Source organism: Euwallacea fornicatus, chromosome 2, assembly GCF_040115645.1.
Source record: "Euwallacea fornicatus isolate EFF26 chromosome 2, ASM4011564v1, whole genome shotgun sequence".
In the NCBI taxonomy this organism is placed as follows: Eukaryota; Metazoa; Arthropoda; class Insecta; order Coleoptera; family Curculionidae; genus Euwallacea; species Euwallacea fornicatus.
In genome coordinates this window covers 3,859,973-3,880,404 of record NC_089542.1, presented here as the reverse complement: position 1 = coordinate 3,880,404, position 20,432 = coordinate 3,859,973, and the positions used below count along the sequence as shown (strand labels likewise).

General features: G+C 36.9%; 3 protein-coding genes across 7 annotated transcripts in view; 1 reads left to right on the top strand and 2 right to left on the bottom strand.

Moving 5' to 3' along the window:
- The first annotated feature begins 288 nt into the window (after window positions 1–288).
- LOC136349733 (nucleolar protein 9) lies at window positions 289–2,608 on the top strand. The gene is made up of 5 exons (XM_066301457.1): window positions 289–596; window positions 712–1,559; window positions 1,697–1,825; window positions 1,883–2,212; window positions 2,275–2,608. Exons 1-5 carry the CDS (start codon window positions 410–412, stop codon window positions 2,533–2,535), a joined length of 1,755 nt encoding a protein of 584 aa, XP_066157554.1. The 5' UTR covers window positions 289–409; the 3' UTR covers window positions 2,536–2,608.
- A 176-nt stretch (window positions 2,609–2,784) lies between these two features.
- Window positions 2,785–20,432, bottom strand: part of nvy (CBFA2/RUNX1 partner transcriptional co-repressor nervy) — a 41,029-nt gene continuing 23,381 nt past the window's right edge. For 2 of the 4 annotated variants that reach the window (XM_066301466.1, XM_066301467.1), the window contains exons 3-12: window positions 10,125–10,294; window positions 8,622–8,807; window positions 8,418–8,564; window positions 7,460–7,593; window positions 4,692–4,964; window positions 4,421–4,574; window positions 4,229–4,370; window positions 3,708–3,811; window positions 3,495–3,602; window positions 2,787–3,354 (exon numbers count right to left, since the gene is read on the bottom strand). In XM_066301466.1, coding sequence (XP_066157563.1) covers window positions 3,250–3,354; window positions 3,495–3,602; window positions 3,708–3,811; window positions 4,229–4,370; window positions 4,421–4,574; window positions 4,692–4,964; window positions 7,460–7,593; window positions 8,418–8,564; window positions 8,622–8,807; window positions 10,125–10,294 — 1,523 coding nt within the window. In that variant the 3' untranslated portion in view covers window positions 2,787–3,249. Of the gene's footprint in view, window positions 3,355–3,494; window positions 3,603–3,707; window positions 3,812–4,228; window positions 4,371–4,420; window positions 4,575–4,691; window positions 4,965–7,459; window positions 7,594–8,417; window positions 8,565–8,621; window positions 8,808–10,124; window positions 10,295–14,899; window positions 15,467–20,432 lie in introns of those variants that run through there. The other 2 variants (XM_066301473.1, XM_066301463.1) reach the window with 2 other exon arrangements.
- LOC136346577 (androgen-dependent TFPI-regulating protein-like) lies at window positions 18,736–19,871 on the bottom strand. Of its 2 annotated transcripts, none has more exons than XM_066295858.1 (4): window positions 19,545–19,871; window positions 19,299–19,491; window positions 19,090–19,204; window positions 18,736–19,041 (listed from the first exon to the last, which is right to left on the bottom strand). In XM_066295858.1, exons 1-4 carry the CDS (start codon window positions 19,725–19,727, stop codon window positions 18,876–18,878), a joined length of 657 nt encoding a protein of 218 aa, XP_066151955.1. In that variant the 5' UTR covers window positions 19,728–19,871; the 3' UTR covers window positions 18,736–18,875. The 2 variants fall into 2 exon arrangements, with proteins under 2 accessions (XP_066151955.1, XP_066151945.1); XM_066295848.1 differs by having other exon boundaries at window positions 19,090–19,252; window positions 19,545–19,866.

Sequence of the window (20,432 nt, the reverse complement as noted above, 5' to 3'; positions counted from 1 at the left end):
AAATTGTAAAAAATTAGAGTATCTTTATAAAGTTTAATATTCCCAATATATTTTTTCTGAACTCTTGAATACAAATATCCTGAACTATCAACTGGTTTTTTCGACGCACAAATATCTATTTTTAAATTAAAATTGATATTAACTTAACAGAATTCATTAATTTAGATCAGTTTATACACGTACTTACATATATATTTGTACGAATCTCTAAAATTATTATAAAATTTGATGCGCAATAAACTTAATTCACATTATTGCATATTGATTGACGTCATTTGAAACTAAATATAACATAACCTTAGTCAAGTGAACCCACATTTCACAAAATAACAAACCTGTAAGTTCATCGAATTCAAGTGTTTTTTCACTATTTTTGTAAAGAATTTGTGGATTTTTGTGAGTTTAAAACATGTCCAGTGAGACCCTTCTTAAAAAAAAAAACCGCAAACGCAAGAAGACCTTTCTGGGCAATGCCAGAAAATATGCCAAAAAGGGGTGTTTCGGTCGGGGTTCTAAAATGGATGAGGACACGTATCAGTTTTTTCTTCGAAGCCTCGAGACTTTTAACTTGGGATTTGATGATGAGGAATTGAAAGGTAAGTTTTAATAAAAGCCTAAAGTGTACAGTGTAACATGCTGCTTATAGCTGCTTGTAGAGATATCTGATATAATTCTATAAAGATATACTAAATGCTTTTTTTCTATTTCTAGTAATTTTTGTCGATAATGTTTTTGAGCATACTGAAAATCAAGAAATTGAGTGCTCAAGTAACCAAGTGGGGTGTCGTGTGATCGAAACTTTATTGCCATTTGCAAATGACTCCATTCTGCAGCGATTTATTGAAAAATTTAGCTCTGATCTGAGACCTCTAATTTATGACAGATTTGCCAGTTTTGTGTTACAGCAGCTGGTAGTAGTTTCATCTAAAAAATCTTTAGATTTGAATTTACCTGAAGATAAAAGAACTTACTATAGGAAGTTTGCTTTGAAAGTAAGCAAATTTTTGCTTAATAATTTGGAGGATTATACCTGGGACAATATTGGGAACAGAGTTATTCGAATATGTTTATGCAGCTTAACGCAAATACCTCTTGAAAACAAACAAAATGCAAAAGTTACTCTTGACCTTCATTCAGCACAAAAAGAAGAGCTTCCAGAGGAATTTATTGAAGTCGTCAGAGAATTTGGTCAACGCCTGCTTCTTTGGCCCCAATTCAATGAAATGTGCTTTTCTGAGCTCACATCAGGGCTATTTCAAGTCTTGCTAAAAGCTTTGAAAAAAACAGATTCAAAGCTATTAAAACAGTACCTTGAAAACCTTTTAAATGGAACGTTTGTAACGTTAAAAAATGAGTCAGAAGAGGGTCTAGTACCTCAAGGGTTCTTGTCTGTAAGCCTAGTGATGCTTTTAGAGACTGCTCTGCAAGTTGCAGGCAAAAAAATATTTAATTTATATCTGGAGAAGCTGTTTTTACGTCGAATGGTCAAACTGGCTTGTTTAAAAAGCACCACTTTTGCTGTGCAGAAGGCGCTGGCACAATGTGTGAATAAAGAGCAGGTAAATTTAAGAATAATTTTATTGAGGAAGCACTGGGGGTTTCTGAAAAAAAAATTTCAACAATTTTTAAAATAAAATTTTGAATTTTTTATAACATAATATGTTCACAATTTACTATTTTGTGATATATCTTCTAGTTTGATCCTTTATTTGATGAATTGTCTGATCATTTTGGGGAAATAATTGAAAAAGGGCATCCAGCCGTCATTTTAACCATTGGTCAGACCTGCAAAAGATTATCTTCTAAACAGGGATTATTCATTCAAGTGAGCATCATTTCTCTTGTATTGATAAATGTTTAGACCTAATTCAATGTTTTCCAGAATATGCTAAAAACCTTAAATTGTCATGAACCTGAAGAGAGACTCAAACATTTTATCACTTGTATGTCTCGCCTCACTCCTTTTAAAGAGAACTCACCTTCAAACCAAAATCTAGCCAAAGAAAGACTCAACTTACAAGGAACTTTAATGTTGCAATTAATGCTGGAATTTAACAAGCCAATCAAAATTGTAAATGGTCTCTTGGCAATGGATGTGCAAGAGTTAAGGGATTTGTTCAGCAACTCTATGGGGAGTCACATTGTTGATTCTTATGTAAAGAGTGACTTTGTAGGAGAAAAAAGTAGAGAGCGATTAATCAGAAAAATGACTGTGAGTTCTGAAAGTGTTTAATGCTATACCTAAACTGCAACTTTTTCATTTGTGGATTTCAGGGAACATATCAAGATTTAGCAGCTTCAAAATACGGTTCGCGGTCCTTTGAAGCCCTATGGAATGCGGCAAATCTCAAAGCAAAAACTCAGATCATGGAAGAATTGGCCTACAAAGAGGGCTCCTGGTCCAATACCGACTTTGGTCGGATAATTGCTTCCAAAGTAAACTTGGTTTTGTACAAAAGGAGCAAGGAAATATGGAAAAATTCCGTTAATAATACTGCGAAGCCCGAGAAGGTTCTTGCGGATGTATTAAAATAGTTTTTTTTATACTTTAGTGTTAAGGAATACATTTTTGTGAGATGTAAAAAAATAAATATTTGTAGTTTTGTTATTGTTGAGTTTTTAATGAAAATCTTTATAGATGGAGTTTGTCTCTCAGTTCATACGAATTTTGACAATTTTTCCAATATTTTGTTGTTTCTCAAATGTATCCCAAGCGACCCCCCCCTCCCCCCCCACCCCAAAAAAAAAAACAGTTTTCAAGCAAAACAAAATTTTAGAGGGTTTAAACATTTATTTACATCAACAAAACGAACGTTGCCTATTTATAGAAATATCAAATATTGCATTTCAAAGGAGATCATTAGAACTGAAAAATTCCACTAACAATGTTTAACCTAAAATATGAGCATTAGAAAGAGAATAGGTTTTTCGCTCATTGCGCAGTCAATAATACTTATGCACAGTGCGTAGCCTGATGCGCAGTAATAACTAATTTGCGAAAGTGTTAACTGCATAAAACTCGGAGTATTTTTTAATATCCAATATTAGAGATTCAGAGAGTTGAAAAGTGAGATTAAAAGTACTGCTACATGATGACGTAGTGCCGTAAACTATGATAATTTACAACAAAAGGTGCCCGTTGAAATATGTTACACTTGAGACATAATGCATAAGGTTATCATAGAATGAGTGGGATTAGATGCATAAGTATAGTTAATATTTCTTAATTTTTCTGCCCCTTTTGCCTTGTCACTTGCTGACTCGAATATCCGCCGTTGGGGGCGTTGGTGCTTGCGCTGGCGTCACTGGCGTGGTCGTAGTAGGAACGCTCTGTCTCTTTTCTTTGTTGCAGACCTAAAGTTTTGTATAGAATATAATTTTTTGTATCTACATTGAAGCAAATCATAGATAGATTCATTAGAAGTAGCATTTTAAACGTTTAAATTTTATAAATTTAATCACAATAAAAGAAATAAAAAACTGTTCATCCTTGCCTGGTGGTGGTTCTCCCAGTCCTTGTGTTGACAGAAAGGTCCGCAGTATCGAGCCACGCTGCAACCCGAACATGCGTCATGCGCTTTTCTGCCGCAGTTCCAACAGGCCTGTAAACAACACATAAAATATCGGATAGTGTGTAAAAAATGTAGAAAAATGGTGCAATGAATTGGAGAAAAAATAATTTGTTTAAGATGCGTTTGACTACATACATTTTGCTGGGACGATACTGGTTGGTTTGGAGGAGACTGGTTGCTGCAGTCCCCGTATTCAGAATGATTGTTGGCAGTGGTGTCGTCTGTTTGCCTTCTGACATCTAGGAAACATGCATATTTTTTTACCTTCGATTAATTTTAAAGGTGTGTTATGTCAATGATGTTTGATAAAATACGGAATTGGAGTGATTTGATAGAAATGACAAATGTGACGAGATATTTGAAGAATTTTTTTTTCACTCTAATATTCAGTACCGTAGAAGGAGAGGTAGAAAGCCCTTTTGTATTTTTAAATTTGTTTTAGTTTGCCTGGATTTTTCCAAATGTTTTTTCCCATTCACAGAGTGCAAATTATTTCGAAGAGAACATTTTAGCTTATTTGCTAAATTTACACCAAAGTAAAATCCTCGAATATACAGGATATTATAATTGGAATAATTTGACATAACATTAGGATAGGCGTCATTATATGAAAGTTTACGAAATTACTAAAAAAGCTCGACGCAAAGAGTTCTAACCTCCCAAAGCCTTCTCCACTCTTGCTCTTTCTGCCGCCAGCAACTCCCCGGCTCTAGCTTCAGCTGCAGCTACCGCTCTCTGCAATTCCAACACGGCCTGCCGTTTCACATCCCCCACTGCCTCTTCCGCCTTCCTTTTAACCTGTGGAAAATCTCTATTTTATGTCTGTGATTCAAGGAATAAGTACTTACTTCTGCTACCCTCTCTTCAGCAGCCCTTATAGCCGAGGAAATTATTTCATTGGCCACTTTCTTCAAGTCCTGACCCACATCCTGTTTACGCAACCATTCGCTGGTAAGGTCCGGTTGTGAGGGTGAATTCCGTTGTTGCAGTATCGTTAGAGCCCTTAAAAACCCTCTTTGTTATGGAAAATCATCACTCTAGAAACTTACTTATTGTAGTTATTATTTGTTTTAAAACAAATTAATATTCAACACTTCTTTAAATACTTTGACAACAAACCTTTTGGTCTTCTCCACCATTGACAAAATGCAGTTGAGCATGACATGGATGTTCCTCCACTCCTCGTCCCCTCTGCTACCGCCGTGTTCTTCAGTTTTAATCCCTGTTTGATTGGTGGGTTGGTAATCGAATAAATGGGAGTTGGGGACGTTGAGGTTGGGCATGAAAAAGCTGTGTTGGTGGTTAAAGAGGAATGGAGTGATGCCTGGGGCTGGTCTCTTGGCCGCTGGTGGAAAATCTTCGGGTTGTCCGTTGAGGCCATTTTCATATGTTCTAAAAAATGAGCATCCGAGGAAGTGTTAGAAAGAGAGATTTGATTAAATGAATTGTAGTAGAGTATTTTAGAAGTTTATAGGCGTAAAACGTAACAACCGCGTAAAACATGAACGTCATCTTAATGGCACGTTCTCATAAGCATAAACGTGTCAGGCGCATACCGCAATTTCATTGGCTAAAAGCGCCTGCTTGAAAGTCGTGACGTTCTTACATTGAAACTTTTCTCTTTATAATCCCGAACCAGAGTTCATTATGGAACGTTTTGGATGTAAGAAAAGCCCGTCGGGGCTATCGCGGAAGATTAAATTGTGAGCGAATAACTTGAGCGTCATGTGCACTAAAATTATGGACACTTGAGGTACACAAGAGTCTTAAGGGCCGTTTTCTCATATACATAAGTTGCAGGATCTGCACACTTGTGCCTCCCAGCATCTGTTTGGAACACGGCATCAGTTTGTCGCCCGCTTTCCCTTTCACGTCATTCGCAGCTCGCACTCTCGCCTTTTAATTAAGGATTTAGCCCTAAAAGGTTCGAAGTTCTCACTGAAAAAACTTGCTAGAAATGAATTCATGTCCTTTGGCGGACGAAAAATTGCAGGTACTTTAATAGGAAACGTTCCCGCTTTCGGGGTGTTTCAGAAAAAAACTCGATACGCTATTAAACAACTCGCAATTCATTAATTTAGCGAGCGGCGGCGCTGTCAAAACCTCACAACCAGAAATTGCGAATTCAATAAACAGCGTTCATATTGAAATTTTGAAATCGTTTAATTTAGTAAAATACTCGGCGAACGCTAGTTTATTATTTTCATTCACAAAAAGCTCTGTGTTCGAGTTGTTTAATGAATAGCGAATAAATTTTCGCTCGCAGGCGAAAATACGAGCGCCCGTCAAACGCAAAAATGAGCCCGGGGCTTTGCCTTGCCTACAATAAAATTCAAATTAATTATGCTGTTGTGTATTTTCTGTTATTGAGCGCTGAATGGCTATGTCCTTTAATCACGTCAAAAAGTCCAAATTACCGGCTTTTTATGAAAACCAAGTAAAGGTGGCAACGCTGACAACTCTGTCGTATAAGATTCACGTGACAGATGAGGGTGTTTGATAGACTTTGCACGAAAACGTTCATTCTGGCGCCATCTTGCAAAGCGAGGCGTGTAAAATTTTTGTAATGGCGGCGCAAGTTAAAACCTGATTACCAATTTTTTATTTTTTTCCAAAAACTCAGATTTTTTGAAATCGTTGAAAATTTAAACATTTTAAAACGACAATTTTTTTTAATGGTAGCAGAAGAGCACATTAATGTAGTTAAAATGTAGCAGATATTTAATTCTATTACATCTTCGGTCTGGAATTTTTCAAAATTACGGCAAATACGGTGTGAGATATCACACCATTGCGAAATTACCATTTTTTTTGCTGTCATTTTGAAGACAGAAATTAATTTTAGAAGATTTTGAAGAATTTGATTTTGAATTTAGAAGAATGTGGCAGATAATTAACATCCAACCCCATTTTTACATGAAAGGAGTGGAATTTTTTAAAATGGCGGTAGAAGGATATTTCGGAATGGTGAGGTATAATATCAAAGACAATATCAAAGGAATAGTCAAGAAGTTTCTAGAGCCATATGAAGATTTCGCGAAAGAGGATACGTGAGATCTGCTGGTATATTCATGTGACCACAAATTTGGTTTGCTTCATATTCTGAATTTAAATAACTTACCCGAGAGATGAGTCGGTATCAAAAGTCAAAGGAAGATTCCAGAAATTTCTAGAATCATGGATTTAACCGCGAAGCAAAACTAATGACGTGCTTCACGTTACTAAATCACGTCACTAAATTAATCTCCTTCTTACCTAAACAAGCAACGCGAGTAGGGGCTATTCATGCATTGAAAAAATGTGATAATTGTCGGCATTGTCATTTAATTGGAAGTAATTTAAAGTTCCCTGTGTTAAAGTTTTTCAGAACTTTATAGGTGAGATTCTTTTTGAGACATTAAGCCGTTTTCAGACTTTTGAAAAGCTTCGTATAAAAGAAGGTGGAATAAACTAATGGGAGATTTTATCGAGGCTGTCGGCCTCGATTCCTGCGAGACGTAGCAGCATCTGGTCGAATTTAAAACAAATAGCTGGAGCAGCAGGTTGATATGGGGCGAAGAGCACTCAATCGGTGCGATATCAGCTGTGCCTTCGGCCTCAGTTTTATTAAGATGAATAATGGCTTCTTTACGTAAGCCAACTGGTGCCGATGACGCGAAAGTAGGCCCAAGTAAAATCAAGAACAAAGACGTTCGAATATTAATTATTTGAGGAAGTCAGCGAGAGTGGAAAAATAAGTACAAAAATAAGTTTACTCGTATAAGTTACTCAAAATAAGTCTCTCCCACCCTGGCAGATTATTGGTTAGATGACACGAAAGTTAGGCCTTTAAAGCTATCTTATTGGCCAAGGCAATGCAGAAAAACATCTAATTGGTCAGAACTTACCCTTCCGAAGTTCTTCGCTTAACTCCAGTGATGGGAGTGGTATCACTGGACATGAAAATTTCTGAGGCTTCCGATGGGGAATGAGTTGGTTCTAGAATCACGTGGTCATGGGAGCGGACGTATTGTAATGCGGACTGGAAAATCATAAAGAAACTAATATAAATATAATCTATCTTTAATCTAAGGAATAACCGTAAAAACTCAAGAGAATATTTACACTCGGAATCTATCTAATTCTCGAACTTGGACCTGATTTAATGGCTGAGGTGCAAGGGATGGAAATATTTGCATTTTTTAAGATTGAAAGTGGTTCATCCATTTGTGATAAATTAGCTAAACAATATAATTTATTACGAACAACACACTCACACTGAGTAGTAATTCCCGAACTAACTCTTACTCTAACTATTATAACTGAGGAGATTTTTATTTCAATTAGTATTGACTTTTTCGAAACCTTAAAAAATGGACGACTTGACACAGATGCTGAAACTTTGAATAAGACTTTCTCAGGGGGAGTGACCTATAATAACATTCAGCGCCATCATTTGATTTGCCCCACTAAAAGCTTTGCGTGTTTAGACCCCGCCTTAGTAGGCGTGGCAGGTTTCCAAAAACCAATCAACGCGCTTTTATGTTGAATTTTAAAAGCCCCGCCCTGTTATGAATTTGTACTGTAATAAAATGTTTTTCTTAAAAATCTAGATGAAACATATTGCTGGTCTACATAAATTTCTTTGATAATTTGCTTTCTCTATACCCAACCGTCTAAAATATCTCGAAAGTGCTTTAAAAAACCTTTTAAGCGACATGAAAGCCGGCTCGTTTGCATCCACCTCAAAGCAACCTTCGCATTTATTGTAATTTCTCCATCACGCTCCTTTTCCCTAGGCAAATTTTATTTATATTCCATTAAAAGTCTCACGAATAAATTGATTTAATATTAGTTGTAACTCACTTGCTTGTTTAGCCTGGCCAAAGTATGCACCTCCCTCTGTAGCAGTGGCATGTGCGTCCTCAGAAAGGGCAGTACGAAAGGTCTCAATGGAAAATTGGTGACGTCTTGCAGGGAATGATGGAATTCTTCTATGGTCAAGTTTGAACTCTGTCGGATCATGAAACATTACGAAAACTATATTTTTTTAATAGGTATGGTACTTACAACTAAATTCAGTACCAGACTCTTGACTCTCTCCCCAACATCAGAGCTAATATCGCTTCCAAATTGCACTAAAGTGCTGAGGAACTTTTTAAGCTTACTGAGCTGCCTACCACTGGGGTATCCCCCAAAGGAGCCGTACTGTATGTCACTGAAGGATCTAGGCGCGTCCAATGTCAATGATAAGGCCTAAAAGAGAAGAAAAGTTATCCTCACTCCATGATTTGTTGCTAATAAATGAGACCACGCCCCGAGAGGTGCGTAATTGGGGGAGTGGCCTTTTTAATAACATCCCCAAAATAAGTCATTTGTTGGCTGTTTCGCATGGCGGTAAAAGTCATTTGTAAGTCTCGCTTTTGGATATCCGCTTGATTTTATGAAACTACTGTTTGAAACTAAATGAAACAAGTTAAATATTTTTTTAATGAAACATCGGTCACAGTTTAAAACTTTAACTAAAAGTTGAGGAGAGGAGAGCATATGCGAACTCGGTGTGTCTGTTGCTGACAAAAAGGACGGCCGCAAGAAAGTCCTATCTGTGAAAGACAAGGTTGCCGAAGATTATTTTTGTAGAGGGCTCTCCAGTTTTTCTGGAGACCTGGAGAGCGCGTGCAACTGACTTTCCCCGAATTAGGAAAAACGAATTTCCAGGCATACAAGAAGTTTTCGGATTTGTTTGTGCGATAAATGTTTTTGCCCGCAGTCGAGGACGATGGGAACAATCTCAACTTTGCTTTTGTCTCTGTTCGATTTAAATTTGTTTTTCGATGCCTAGAGAGGATTTCGGCATATTTATTTTCGAAATAAACAAGAAATAAGGGTAAAATTTTTGAATAGAATTAACACAGTTTGGCTGAATATTTTTAATTCCCTTCTTGAATTGATTCCCATTTTCCTTTTTTTTTTTAAGAGTTCGACGTCTCTGGCCTGATAAAATTTAAAGCTTAAAAAAAAATTGCACTAAGTTAATATTTGACAATTGAAAAACTGAAAAATTCAGTAGGAGAAAAATTCTGTGATAGAGAAACCTAGTCAACTTTTATGCCACTTCCGGGATCTCGTTTTTCATCGTAATGGTCAGCCAAGGTATGATACTGAATATTTGTTCATTTCTCATAAGATGCTATTGGTTGAGAAAATCCTAAATGGGGTGTTGGAGTTTATGTTACTCCTTCAACAAAGCTTATTGGTGGAACAAGGCTCGAACAAGCTACAGTCACTCCTAGGCCCTAAGGAAACCTACCATTTGGAGAAGACGCGCATGTTTTTCTACCATTTAAACTACTCCTCTCCCGAATATTTGTTAGGTCGGAAATTACTATTTATATTATAAAATCATGTAGTTGTTACGAAATAATCCTGAAAACTTTCCAGAAATGTTTTTAATAATGTGAATCAGTGGCACACTACATACAGGACTGTTGTCGAGCTGCCTAAAACAGGGACGAGACAAAGTCTTTAATTCAATTTTCATATTTTCATAGTGCTTTTTGATGTGGAACTTACTGCGGCTGCCGGCAGTGGCGGAGGGGGAGTCAAACTGTCCGTGTTTCCGTTATTGGCGGGGGACGCAGTACCCCTCAGTGGTGGCGACGACTGCGAAGGGGAGTGAGGGGTGGTGGCTTGTCGAGCCCCTTCAGGAGAATCGGGAGTTTTACACCGGTCTTTGCTCATTCCTAAAAAATTTATTGGTATTTAGTTAAAAATTAAAAATACGCCATAGTCATGTGTTTTTTTCGCAGCCTTGTACCTAAAAGTTCTGTTATAGGGGTGAGATTATGGCCTTATTAAGGGTAAAATTGGGGGTTTCCAAGAAGCGATTAAACACCGTCAAAGTGTACGTATCGAGGGTATCCTGCCAGTGACGGCCCTTCAAACGTAAAACGCAGCCGGCTCCAGACGATCAAACAATCGCCATTGCGCGACCCTGGAGCTGACACCTCTCCATGGTAATGGCTTTCATTTACTATTTCCATCATTGCCAGATGATGCCGAGCTATCGCTCTTTTCAGTGGTCCGATAAGGAATTTTTCTCGTCTCGACTTCGCCAAGGGGTGTGTGCCTGACTGGCCCGGATTCACAGGGAATTCGGCTTTGTTCCTGAATTTTTAATAATCGCAAAGCGCGGAGGAACTTAAGGGTTAAGGCAGAGATTCTTTGTAATCAAATGCAAAACGGCTGCAGTCATCAGTTTCACCCTATCCAGATATCCAGGGAGATGGTTTATACTCTGGATGAGTGGCCCGCCAGCTGGCGAATCTCGTTAGAACGTCGGTGCTGCGTCCGCAATGGTCATTTCGTCAAGAAAATTGCCAATAACGAAAGTGCTGATTAGGACAACGGCTTTTCAGCCACTTGCCGGCAGTATAGCGGCACTAACTGACGGTAAAAATGGACGTGAAGAATCACCATATTTCAATAACAATAAACATGTTTCAAATTAATGGATTTGGTTGGAAAAATGTGGGTCCCAAATCGTCATTAGAGAGTTACATATAGTGTGGTCAAAGTGAAACTGATATTTTCGGGAGTTGGAAAAAATTTCAATGGTGCCTTAATTTATTCGAGATTTGTTCCAATGGTTAAGAGAGGTAATCAATGAGGTACTCGCGCAATAAGAAATAGGAATATTTGAGTTAGGGATAGTCGTGACCTAGACAGAATTTTTGAAGAGGTCTGGAAAGCAAACCTTAGTTAAAAGGATATTTCCAGGGCTTCCGATCGGTATTTTATGCGTAATTTATTTCAGGATCCTTTCAATGGATAGGAAAGGGAAATAATCTAGGTTAGTCACTAAATTCACAGAACTTTTTACAGAGATTCGACCATATACTGGAAAATAAAAATTGGTGTTTCCAGGGAAATAAATTTTAGTTATTTCAGTACTTGAAAAGAGCTTTGACTGGTTTTACCCATTTTTTGGATTCTTTCATTGCCTTGACATTGCTGCAATAATACTGCTGAAGGGTAAAAGAAAAGACTGAAATGATTAATCAAACTCAATATAATATATATAATGGTAAAATGATAAAATATAAAATAATACACTGCTCCAAAAAATTAACGGACCAACAAAAAGTAACTACAAATTTAAACTAATTTTTTTTTCAAAACTACTTGTCTGATTTGGACGTTTTTTTTTAAATCACGGATTGTCTTTTTCGGAACTCTGAAGAATTAACTCTATTCACATAGAAACTTTTTTTTGACAAATACCAGGTGTAGCAACTATAGCGTGTTTGGTTTATTAAGTTTGTAACACTCTATAGAGTTTAGCAGTCACATTATCAAGTTATAACTGAAATCACACTTTAACCTTATCTTTTTTGATTTATTCCATTATCTTTCCCATTGCACTAGGAACACCATTCACTGTTTCTACCTTAGTGTTTATAATGCTCATTAAAATAAATAAAATCTCGCTATAAAATAATAGATAGGTAATAAGAAAGATAATGGAGTAAATCTGAAGAGAAAATGTTTAAAAAAATTAACGCTAAATTGTGATTTTAATTGTAACTTGAAAATACAACTGCTGAACTCTATAGGGTGTTACAAATTTTAGGAAAAACCTAAGCCATAATTGCCACACCTGGTATTTAGGGAAAAAAGGTTTCTGTGCGAATACTGTTCATTTACCAACGTTCCGGAAGGGAAAAAAATCGTTTAAATCGGAAAAGAAATTTTGAAAAAAAAATTACTTGAAATTTTTTGTTACTTTTAGTGTTGCGTTAATTTTTTGAAGAAGTGTACATACTCATATTACATATTAAATAATATCGATATACAATGAAAATCAGTTCAAGTAAAAAGTATGAGAACTGATTAAATAACAATAAATTCAAACATTTCACGTAGAAAGTGGCGTGCAGACGTAGTACTCTACAAAGTATTCTATGTACATAGGGAGCATTGATGAATTTCTTCATTTCCATGGAGATTATCTTGCCGGAGAAGTTACCAGCAGTTAAAGAAACTTGACATTAGTAATAAAGAGATGGTCGTTAGATTCATAAAAATAATTGCTTTCAATGCTTAGTCTCTTAGGACCATAACATAAACTTATTGTATCTTTCTATTTGGTGTGTTGGGAAGTGTGCTCGAACAAGTAAAATAAAATGTAGGTTCTAATTCTAATGTTTTTATGGATGAAGATGGATTTAAAACTTCTAGATCTGTCACTTTCTGGCATATTTCTTCTAGAATGAAGTTTCTTGCATGTGAATGGGCACTAACTCGGCAAAGTACACATTTATCGACCTTCTTATGACAGGGCCCACAAATGGAATGTCCCTTGGAGCAAATTATTATATTATCCTTCATATTTATCCTACAAACTGGACATTCCAAGAGACCCTTTATTTCGCTTATAATCTTTTCTGCCTTTTCTGAGGTTTCGGTATGATTCCCCGTATCCTCTTGTATGTCTAACTCCATTTCAATTTCTTCGGAGCCATCAAATTCAATTGTGTCAGTGACTGTTTGTTTAATGCTTCCGATATTGAAGAAAAAGTCATGAAACGAGTTGATTATTGGACTAATGGTCTTATTAAATGTACATGCGTTGCTTTTGTGATTAAACATAACGATTAAACGTTTCTCGGTTAATAATTTATCTAATGGGAGAATACGGAGTGCCAACCTAGTTACACCAAGGATAACGATTTTTATAGTTATAAAATATCTTTTGTCCCTTGAAACTAAAAAAAATCGGTGCTCAAGATTAATACTGTCTCCATTACTCAAAGTTACACGCGGTTTTCTATACCAGAGTTGTTTCTGGTGGTGCAAGATACAATGCTTTTGAATCTCATTAAGAGTTGAAGGAAATCCACAAAGATGACAATTTATGATTCTAAAATTACAATAAAGCTCATGATCAGCTTGGTTCCAACGGATCTTCTCTGGGCATCGCTTAGAGCTGCTGCATGGAAACGTCAAACCTGGAGCTACAGTTTCGTATGCGATATTACGTATGATGGATTGCTTTTCAGTGACTTTACACCGCCCGCATATGTTTTTGTTTATGTTGTCCTTTGAATCTATGTAGTGGTAAATTGGCGAAACCGAGAGGTATTTGTTGCAAAGGACGCATTTCAAATGCTCGAAGTTTGTGGAAGTTGAACTCTGAAATAAATACACCTCTGAAATTCAGTAAACGACTTTTAATGTTTTTTGAAGAAGTCAATGGCAGTAATTAAGCGCTTCTGTTGCGTCTGAGCTTTAAGATATCATTTTTTCGATTTTTTTTACAGGTAAATTTCAACAAAAATAGTAACAAATAAAAAATAAATAAATAGATAAAATAGTAAAAGTAATATTATCATGCGTTTCTAGTTTCCATTTTATTAAGGCGACTTTCAACATTTTTTCTTCCTCTGATTTATTTTCTCTTTCTTCTTATGATAAAAAATTTACATTCAAAATTCCAAGAGTCGCGATTTAACCTGAACTAACCAGAACTAACCCTGAAAAGTAATTGTTCGGCGGGATGTCATACGGCCGGACAGTGCTGGGTTCCGTTGAAAGTCGCTCCCCCAACATTTGGTGACTCCGAAACAACGGTCCGAACCCCAGTTGCCCACCAACTAAAAACAATCTTCCGATGAGAGGAGAGGGTCCCACGCTCTCTATCGGAACTGCCACAAGTGCTACTTTGGGAACCTCGACTATCCTGAACTAACATGGACTAATTGCGTGTTGATGACTGCTTTTTAATGATGGTTTTTTGAGAAGAAAATCTGAGTAGTGCATTGTGATAATTATCTCTGAGGATCATATCTGTTTCTATTGATGTTCATTCTTGCCTACATATTTGGCTGACACGAATATCAGTAGATAATTTCCTATTAGTATTGATTATTGTTAAATTATTGGAGATTAAGAAGAAAAGAATGCTGCAGAAGAATCGAAATAAGTACAGTTATAAAAGATCATTTATTTTTGCTTGGCGAACACCGGGTTACGCCACTGGCTGTTACTATTCAGAAGCGTTCTGCAGAGACTTTCCAATAATATGAACTTAAAAGGCTTTAACCCTATTTTTTCGAAACTTATTTGCTTCTGTGCCTATTGGGAACTAAACGCCCCTACTTGCTATGGGTGCCACGTGCCAAATTACTACCCGAATGTAAATCAAATTTTACATTTTTCTACTCAAGAACTAAAGGCGTACTGAGTACGATTTGTGTACCTGAGAACTGAAGTGACTAATGATATGATCAAGAAAACTATATTCATTAAATAGTACGTAGGTACTGAAATTTGACTCGAGTACTTACCATGATAGTTTCGGCTGTAAGTAAAGATAAAACTACAGGCGAATATGAAGCATGATCAAACAGAATTCAGAAAATGTTTATTTAAAAATTAGAGACAATTCAAACAGAGAAAATAACAGTTGCACGTATACCTAAGTGTGTAGATAATAAGTAGATGTTAAACCCAAATAAATAATCCATTTTAAAATAGATATCTTATCATTTATCTACAATTTTAAAAATTGATAATTAACTTTAAAGGTGCTGCTCTCAAGGGATCCATATCGATATGGTGATTTAAATGATATTGAAAGTACTCTAGGTATCAACCGTAGATTTTCAATACGAACTGAAACGGCATATTATGTTTACCCTCAAGAGAATTATTCTCATAAAATGTAGAAGTTGTTATGACAAATCATTGAGAATCATTTTCGAAAATGCATCCCCTTTGTCTCGAAGGGAAACGTTTGGGGAATAGTGTTTTTTTTATTTATTTACCCCTTGCATGGACAAATTCGCGAAGTACGAAGGGTACAATGAACGCAAAAGACAAAATTGCATTTTTTCACCTTTCTACACTGACTTTCAAAAAAACCGCAACACCAAGAAGAATACATCGTACAAGTTTGAAATTCTGGCATTACGTTGGGTCGGGTAATAGATAAAAACGATCAAAATATTGAAAAGAAAATTATTGTGAATAAGTGAAAAAATTTAATAATAATTTAATAATGGGTGGTATCTTCTCTTAAATTAATACATTCCTTTAAGCGACGTGGCATGCTTAAAAATAAATTGTCAATAACTTCCTGTGGTATTGTATCCCAGGCAATCTGCACTTGCTCGCGGAGTTCATCTATGGTCTCTGGAGGGCGAGCTAAACGTTGAATTTTCCGACCAATTATATCTCATACATGCTCTATTGGGGACAAATCTGGAGACCGAGCTGGCCAAGGCAAAGTATCCAAATTTTCAGCTTCCAAATACCTCAAAGTATCGTTGGCTACATGTGGTCGCGCATTATCCTGTTGAAATGCGCTTCCAGGATGGTCGTGCATGTATGGTACAAGAACCAGTTCTAAGATACTATTAATGTACCTCTGAGCATTTAATCTATCATAAATGAAAATAAGAGGAGACCGACTACCATACTGTATGGCACCTCAAACCATGACACCTGGTGTTAAACCAGAATGACGCCTTTCCAAAAAGTCCAAATTTAATTGCTCTCCCCTGCGCCTTCTAACACGTAACCGTCCATCAGATCGCCATAAACAAAATCGACTCTCACCACTGAACACGATTCTTCTCCACCCATCCACCCATTGCACTCTCAGACGACACCACTCCAGTCGGGTCACCCTGTAGTTTCGTGATAATGGAAGCCGACGCATAGGACGATATGAATTTAGTCCAAAACTTCGAATTCTGCGATAGATCGTACCAAGGGAGACCCTTCGATTTAGGGTGGCTACCTAGTTAGCACCAAGAGGCAGAATTGGTTCAAACGGGACGCCTGTCGCTGAACGACGAAGTCGCCGGCCTTTGCGTTGGTTCGTCATTCTTGGACGGCCACTACCACGATGACGATTTACTGACCCTTCGTTAGACCAATCTCTCCAAGCTTTTAGCACTGTTGATGCGTTTCGATCCAATCAACGTGCAATTTCGCGGAAAGGTAAACCTGCCTCATGCATACCAACAATTCTTCCCCTTTCAAAGGGAGTTAACTGCCGATAAACTGCATTTTGGCGTACACGAGGCATTTTGCACTACCACACATTCAATATGGTACTAATAATAATACCTTTACCGCTATCCGCCTGTAAAAAAAATTGCAAAAAGAACGATCGTCACAGATAAAAAAGTAAAGAAAAACTTCTTATCGCATTAAAATACAAACTTGAAATTTGTATCATTTTTTTCTCTTTAAAAGTCTAAAATCGTACCAAAATTTCAAATACATACAATGCGTTCTTCTTGGTGTTGCGGTTTTTTTGAAAGTCAGTGTATAAGGTAGTACGCGATTTCGCCTAACTCTAACACTGCAATTCAGCTTTCCGTACCCCCTATGCATGCCGATCGGAACAGAAAAAGGGGCTTAAAAGGTAACGTAGAAACGTTCCTAATTTGAAACTAAATTGATTTAAACTAAGAACAAAAGGATGTCATTTTCGCAGTGTTGACAATTACCCAAACCCGTTCGGCGAAAACTACACCCTGTGCGTGGCTGATAACATTCTGCAGAAAGGAAGGAATAACCATGGATTAGGAGGATTCAATACTCGGTTATTTTTCCTTGCCGCACAGTTTCCTGTTTCTTTCTTTCGTACTTAAATCTAGTGAAGAAAAATACGTAATATCCTTCTTAGTGCATGGGTGGCAGAATTTATGAAAAAGTTCAGCGCGATTAATGGAGGAAGTGATTACGTAGTACTGTTCTCGTAAATTAAGAACGTTGGAGAAAAGAGTAGTACCAAGTAAGATAGATTTTTTTTTAATTCTTCATTTGACTGTCACAACAGAATTTTCTAATTTCAGTTATTTGAGAGTTATTTTTATTCCCAGTACTCCAAAAAATAGGGCCAGAACGAAATCTCCTACCATTACGTTGTTAAGTAAAAATTTGGTATGTAGATTTTATTATAGTTAAAAAAAAATCGTAATAGTTCCAAGTTACAACGCCTCTTCTAAATATTTTCAAATTAGGGTTAATCTTCCGTGAAAGCTTCTGGATTTCTCGTTGCAATTTTTCCAGACAAATAACACAATTAATCTCCCTCAATTGCCCCCCCCCCTTTTTATCTCATTATAGCTTACAGGTTCGCCGTAAAATTACTCTAAATTAGAATTCCTCCCTATTTTAAAGAGCATATACGTCTCGAACACCCTTCTATTATCCAGGATGATATATATATAGAACAAAACAATAAGTAAAAGCGTCCAATCACGCCCATGTGGCGATCTCCAGGATGTCCGGTCGATTGCAGGTCGCAGGACAATTGCCCTTGCATTGAGCCCTGCAGGCCCCACCATCTGCAACTGATTGAAATGCTAAATGGGGCCGTTTTCACCTCTGGCTTCGTGTCAAGCATTAATTTAATCTCCTCAAATTTCCACCTCCTCAAGCTGCCGATATCTAGTTTCGTCTGGATTGTTAATTTTTGAATAGTTAAATAATGCAGGAAGAAATTTTCCAGGAACAACAATTTGACTTACGATTGAAGGCCATAAACACTTTTATAGAATTTAGTGCAAAAACCTACGTTAATAGGTTTCCACCATCTCAAGTTGCCGATCTCTAGTTCTGGGTGGAAAATTCTATCCATCCAAGCGACGTTTTTCCAAGAACAATGATCGGGGTTAGAGTTGAAGTCCATAAAGGAACAGTTTTAAGGAATTTGGTGCAATAATTTGGATTCATCGTTTTCTATCTCGTCGGATTCTCGACCTCCAATTCTATCCACTAAGGCAAAATTTTTTCAAGAAAAACAATCAGGGTCGCAATTGAAGACCATAAAAAAGCGATTTTAGGGCAATTAGTGCGAAAAGTTGCATTCATCGCTTGCCATCTCCCCAAAGTGGTGACATCCAGTTTTTCCTGGATCGTTGTATCCATCACAGTAATCCAGGAAAACTTTTCTAGGAACAATAATTAGGCTTGCAATTGAATGCCATAAAGAAACAGTTTTAGGGAATTTAGTGCAAAAACCTGGAGTTGACACCTTTATTCAATTGGCTTCCAATGGAAATGGCCTTCATTTGCCATTGCCATCAGGAGCAGCTGCGTCCGGATCCATATTGTACACGCTGATTGTTTTAAACGGTTATTTTAGCTAAGAACTTTTGCCCAATTACTAATATAGTATTTTTATTGTTTCCAGGGAGTTTGATATTCGCTCTAATTGAACAGATGTGATTTGCCTAAAAGCTCCAACTTTCAGGCTTCATTGCTGAAACTTTTAAAAGCCCATTTCGTCTCGCAAAGTAAATGCTAATTTGTCTTTATTTCTCGCATCGACAGGAGAGCAATGCCGAGCTTCTGATAAATCGCGCAAAGAGCAAATTGGAACGTTATCAAAACCATCCTCTGAGGCCATGACAACACCAGGTAAATCGGGTACAGCCAGATTCCGTGGAAGAAGTATATGCAAAAGTACCTAAAAACCATTGACAGACTTGCAATTCCGGTGTAACACGGTACTCACATCAATTGATAGATGAAACAATAAGTTGCCATTATAGCGAAAGCTCTATTTTTAATGGAGTGCTTCAAGGGCGGTCTTCCGGACTGCGACCACAGCTCAATGAAAACGGGCAGTACTATAAATGTGTGCATTGTGTGGTTTAGCCAAGAGGGGTAGAATTCGTCTAAAATTTCTCATTTAAGATTTGAGTAGCAATGATAGGGACTTACCTATAGCTATAGGGAATATGAGCTCCCTATCGACCATCCAGATCCCCCAGAACATCGAAACCACCAATAACGAACTAGGCAACATTAGAGAAACAAAAAGTGTTTGCCTGATGTTCCCAAAATAAGATTTAATACTCAAACCTTTAAGTGCGTCATCAGTGATTGCTACCACCAGGAAAACGATCTGCAGGAGCTTTTGTAGATGTGTTAAATTTTAATACTTAATTACGTCTACTAAATACTTACAAAGTTCCAGATAGTAAAGAAATTGAACATGAACGGACCCCTTTCCTTAAAAAATTGGGGAATGTTCTTTGAGCCTATCATAAACTTATCCAGGTGAGCTGCATATATAAGGGAGATGGAGTAGAACACTAAAATTGTGACGTAAACTACTATAAGTACTAGTGGGGTAAGCATGTAGGCCATTTTGCGGTTTAGCTGCGTATTTAGTGGGTATAACGAAAATTTACGGAGCAAATAATGTATACAAATTTATTTCTTCGTACTTTGCCTTACTACATAATTAATGTTGTCAATGCGCGTTTTTGAATAAATACTAGTGTTGCGAACTTCATTTTACATGTACAATTGAATTATAATAAGTAGCTAATGATCAATTTTTTACAAGGAACAAATAGTGCCAGAGGCGTTGCTGCAAAAAAAAATATCGCCTAAGAAAAATTTGCTACGCCAATGTCTTTATATGCTCTTTTTATTGAAATAGAAAACAATGATGGGATTTGAAGTACAACATAGGCGTGCGAAGCTTCTGTCCAATGTCATTACAAACAACACGATTATAGTAGGTGTGACAACATTTCCAAAAGTATTTCTCAAAGGCGGCAAATGTGTTACGCCGCTGTACATGATATCGATATTTGTGAATTCGTTTTGTAAACAAATTAAACTGAACAACATGATCGGATAGGAGTACATTCTGAAATACCTCTCTTACAAGACAAACATGCTTCACCAATCTACAATTACTCCACATTAGTTAACTTTCTTCTGTAAATAACCAACATTCTGACTAGATTTGATTGGAAACAGGGGCGCACTGGCCACTGACTCAAAGTTATAGTAAACAAAACAAGTTCAATTAAAAATGGTCAAAAACAGAGGCGTGCCCAT